Raw genomic sequence first — 5,020 nt, forward strand, 5'->3', positions numbered from 1 at the left:
ATCGTGCGCCGAAATCTCGTACACACGGGCGTTTTTGCTTTTCGCCTCCATCAGAAAAGCGGCCGCCGCGGCCGGGAATCGAACCCGCGACCTCGTGCTCAGCAGCGCAACGCCTTAGCCACTGAGCCACCGCAGCGGGTACCTTCACGAAACAGAGCCACTGCATCACTACTATTTTAAAGGGGCAGTGACACAAAAATTTTGCATCTTGTTTTTTTTGTTGCGATAAGTAGCTAGTGACCTACTTATAACCTGTAGAAACCTAATTTGCTTCAGCGTGTGACGGTTGTTTAATTAGAGGCATTTTCAATGCGGCCAGTCGCAGTTTCGGTTTCAGCGAGTGCCGCGAAACGATGGATTTTGTGGATTTTGTGTGAACAAAGCTGACCACGTGACCGTCGGAGGGATATCACAGTTACAGAGCAGAGCCGCCGTAGCACTGTCGAATCCGCATCGACGTCAGTTTCTGCGAATGCCCCCCCGTACTGATCTCGTGAGGCGCCTAATTAAAAAGCGACCGTGGATGTGACGCAGGCGCTGCGAGTGCAAATGCTACCGCGGCTAACGAACGACGCGCGACGCTCGAGACGGTGGGTGGCAAGACGCGCGCTGGGAGCAGCCGGCCGGTCTGCCTACAGGTCCGCCTACAGATGTGTACGGCTTAGCACTGCGGCGGATATTCGAGTGCCGCTCTCGTAAGCGGTGCAGATGACAATTTTTAATGCAACCCGCCATGGCATCATTAACTCCTTTCTCATGTAAGCCACCATGGTCGGGACTTGGGGACAATTTCGTGCAGCGGTAACAAGCTATCACTCGAGCTACCTGCGCCGGCGTGGGCCACTTCGCGGCCGTGGCCGCCACCTGCACAGCGACCGTGCGGCTTGCTCAGTGGGCTTTTCGTGCCTCCGGCGCGTTTCCGCATCCAATGGTAATAAACAGTAACAGAAACAGAGTGCCTGGAATCGCTGTAGAACTTTGGTCGCGGCCAGCTGCCCGATGAGCTGACGAAATCACGGCGCCTCCGCCGCCAACGATCGGGTCGTTCGTTCTCGAGAGCAGAAGCTCCGCCCTCCGGCCCTCCGATTGGAGCGGCGAGCCGGCAGTGCGGAAGCGGCAAACACAAACTCGTGACGTGTTTGGATGTTGTTTATTTACACTTGCGCATGGTCCTCTGCTGGCCGCTCGGTTGCGTTTCGCACACTTCAAAATTGATTTTAAATATGTTCTAGGCTGTATTCACCGCTGATATTTTGCAGATGATGTATATGTGTTCCAACCAATCTATCTCCGAAGTTATCTCGCCTTCAAAATTTTGTGTCAGTGCCCCTTTAATAGAACGCAATAAATGGCTCATTGAGCGAAATATCCGACGTCTGTAACTTGGGAAGAGCTCGTGGCGAGCGACAGGTGGCCGTCCAAAGGCGGTCGAGAGATGAAGGGAAGGCGCAGTAACACGAGGACAGACATCGTCGGCCGCAGGAACGAGCAGCGTGAAACACGTAGAAGTGAGATCGAAACCACTCGAAAGCGTTGTGACGGATAGCAAAGAAAAGCGTCTTAAATGGCAAGATTGCACAGCCATTCGACAACGCTAGGCGGAAGCGCCTCAATTTTGTCAAAAGTAGCGGGCTTGATCGCTTCCGTTCAGAAGAAAGATTGTAAGACGGCATTAGAACGTTTCTCCCCGTCCGCAACGGTAGCGCAGGAGTGTAGCATTGCGCAAAATAGCTTGTTTGGCCCCCAAGTACGGAGCGATAGAGACAAAACACAAGGAAACGCTCGTGTGTGGGCTGTTCCGCGCAGTGCGATTCTTCCGCGCGTCAGAAGGTGACACCCGTTGAAACTGAAGTTGCTACAACGGCCTCGGCAACAGACGCAGCTCACTCGCACGGTCGCAGGCAAACGCTGCACCACGTGGAACGCCCTTGTCTGACACTTCGCGCACGCTTGAGAAGTGCTACTACGATGCCTTGCTAATCCGCTGCTTCTCACGCTGCAAGTCCTGGTGACGCGAAAGGCGTTGCATAATCCCAGCGGTGTTGTCAGACTGCATTGTCTTGCCACTGGGATAGTACAGCACCCGCAGAGAGATCGCCACCTGATTTTCCCCCCTCTACGTGAACCTCCGTGTTCCGCCGCCCGGGAAGGTTTGAACAGCAGCAGCGCGACCCTCGCGAAGGCAACGACGGGCGACCTCCATCCACCCCAAGGCCCATGTCAACGTCAAAGCGCGAGAGGGAGAAAAAAAAGCCTCCCTCCTTGTGCGACAAACCAAGGGTATCCGAGCGCCACAAAGGCGGCAGCACCAACGGTTGCCCAACGAGAGAGCGTCTTCGCCGCCCGCACGGGTGGTTGCCGCGAGCAGCTGTTAGCATGCACGACCGACGGGGCCGAGAAGAAGGGGGCCCGGCTCGCTTTTCAAATTGCCCCCTCCTCCCGCGCCCGAGACGCCGCCGCGACACATGCATAAATGAAAAGACGCGCGCAAACCGGAGGTGAGCGCTGCGAACAGCGACAGAAAGAAAACAGAACGCAATCGAAGGCGGCGGCGGGTGCCGTCTTTTGTTGGCCGGTGACCGGTCAGACGAGGGCGAAGAAGGGAAAGGAAGGCAGCCGTCGGCTTCTGCGCCGTCACCACCGGCCAGCTGATTCACCCGCCGCTCGATGCCGCTTTCTCGCCGGCAGCAAACAAACGCCGTCGCCACTGTCCACGGGGATGGGGAAAATACAAAGAAAGCAAACTGGCCCGATCACCTAGGCGAATTGCAGAACGGCTCGGTCTGCCTCTATTGATCGGCGAAAAGAGGCTCGGGTCGGGGTCCTTCCCTCGGCTGCTCGACGGAGCCCCTCGGTGACGGAGCGGTGAGAAAAGCAAACGCAAGCACCGACGCAGCCGGGGGGGGGTCTCGGTTTTAACGACCGCTTCCCGCAGCGCGCGCGATGACGGCAGAGGCTCATTGATTGTCTGCCGCCTGATGGCCACTGGACGCCCGAATCGGCACCTTCCTTATCAACGGCTGCTTGCAAGCACCGCCAAGGGCGCATAACGCTCCACAGTGCAGCCGCGTTCGGCAGAGGTCGAGTTAAACACCCGCGTTCGAATGCAGACCGCCGGCCGCTCGCACATGGTGTTTAATATGCGAGTGCGAGACCGGCAGGATTGGCGTTTGAAGGACCGAAACACTTTTGCGCGTCCCTTTATTCAACAGCACACTCTTCAAAGTCTGCTAGAAGTACCAGAGCCCGCCAAGGCTCGGTCGGCCTGGCGCTTTATGAACGCTCTCGACGAAAGCCCCATTTTGCAAGCTCTGTGACGAAACTGGCTCGCGAGTTGGGTGGCAAAAAGGGACACCGACAAGGCACGAGACGCGCGCCTCTACGGCCATGAACTGCGCGAAAGAAAAGGAAGTGGAAAGGCCCGAATCAGTCTCGAGGCGAAATCGTGCATGTAAATGAGACAACCGGGACGAGGAACCGCCGTTCACTTTTCCTTTTCACTTCCTGAACGCGGTTCGGCGAGAACGATAATAGCGGCCCTTCCGAGAGAGAGGCTGTTTGCTTCTATTCCGTTTTCCTCGCTCTCTTGTCTGGCGAGGAACGCTGTCGCTACGGGCGCTCGCCGCAACGCACGAACGCAGATATAAAAAAAAAACGTCCAGGCTTAAGCACTGCGTCCGGAGCTTACGACAGAAGTGCCGAGAATATATTGGCAAGTGCTGAAGTAATCTTGGCTGGCTGGCACGCGCCGCGTGACTCGGCCGAGCAAGCAAGGGGGAAGCAAGCACATGTCGAACGCGATTCATACTGCGTCCACCCGAGAGATCGCTCGGACACAATGAGAAAGGCTTTACGGCCTCAGAACGCACCCAGCGGCGAGTAGCGCGAAGAAATAAAAGGAAACGCCGCTCGGTGGCCGCGTCTTTGTCTAGCGCGGGCAGGGGAAGATTTGCTCGAAACCGGAAGAGCGCCCAACAAGCACTTTCCCTTACGGCAGCGGGGGTCTTACCTTTCCAGCCGCTCGGCCGAGCCGGACGATGCCCAATTTGACGCCGGACACCCACGAGTCCGACGGGCCCGCCTGGTCCTTCATTTTGACGAGCGCGGAATAGGCATATAGGTGCCGCCGAGGACGCTGCACTTGGCTAGGGAGATCCGACGACCACTCGACGAGAGAGCGACGCTGGCGGAAGTCGTGGACGCCGCCGCTTCTGTTCTGTTCGACTGAGGCGGCCGGCAACGCGATTCCAAAATGTGGCCAGCACTAACCTCACGTGCACACACCGGCACAGCACTCGCGCGCGTCCACCTGTGAAAACTGAAATTGGTGGGTGGTGGTCCCAGGTTGCACGCGACACCGCTGTTCACTCTGCACGTAACTTAGCACGTTACATGTGCGCGAGACCTATGCTTTGCGCTTTGCCGCTTGCTGGGCTTGCTCAGCAACTCGGCAGCAGCTGTAGCGACCGCAGCGCCCCCTGGCGACGTTCTGCACAAGTACAGTAGCGCAAGGGCATGGAGCGTTATTTCCCAGCTAGAGCTGGACTTACTTTAAACTTTATTGTCAAATTTTAAAATGACATTTTAAGCAAAAGACAAAACTTATACGCATAATTTTGAATTTTTAAGCTTGAATTATTTTATAACAGTAAAAATTTGCAGTTTTATGAACAAATTTCTGCTGATGATTGCGTTAGAGTGAACTAGAAGTTACCTCGCGTAAATTTCTCGACCAGGAGTATTGACTCTATGTTCTCGACAATGGAGGAAAGAAAAGCTTTCTTTTCCTTCATTTCATGTTCTCGGCCACGGTGCTCTCCAGAGAGAGAGAGAGTTACTGGATAAAGAGCTCTGGGTGCTCTCGACTTCTCGACCATGCTTGGAAGGCGCCATCTCCTATCTTTGTGGCGCACATGCAAAACGAAACCATGAACATACGACCACGGCGCCAGGACCCCCAGAACCATTTGGTTGGCTCCTAGAAGTTAGCACGTGTGGAAATAGATTTCGTCCTCTTTAT

At 55.7% G+C, this 5,020-nt stretch overlaps 1 protein-coding gene across 1 annotated transcript in view; it reads right to left on the minus strand.

The window, feature by feature from the left end:
• The window catches only part of LOC144138506 (zinc finger MYND domain-containing protein 19-like), a 28,773-nt gene extending 24,302 nt beyond the window's left edge, over nucleotides 1-4,471 (minus strand). Inside the window, exon 1 of the mRNA XM_077670826.1 lies at nucleotides 4,010-4,471. Coding sequence (XP_077526952.1) covers nucleotides 4,010-4,093 — 84 coding nt within the window. The 5' untranslated portion in view covers nucleotides 4,094-4,471. The remainder of the gene's footprint in view (nucleotides 1-4,009) is intronic.
• Between the last annotated feature and the right edge of the window lie 549 nt (nucleotides 4,472-5,020).

Source organism: Haemaphysalis longicornis, unplaced genomic scaffold (assembly GCF_048455015.1).
Source record: "Haemaphysalis longicornis isolate Haplotype H1 unplaced genomic scaffold, Haemaphysalis longicornis Haplotype H1 scaffold_1, whole genome shotgun sequence".
In the NCBI taxonomy this organism is placed as follows: domain Eukaryota; kingdom Metazoa; phylum Arthropoda; class Arachnida; order Ixodida; family Ixodidae; genus Haemaphysalis; species Haemaphysalis longicornis.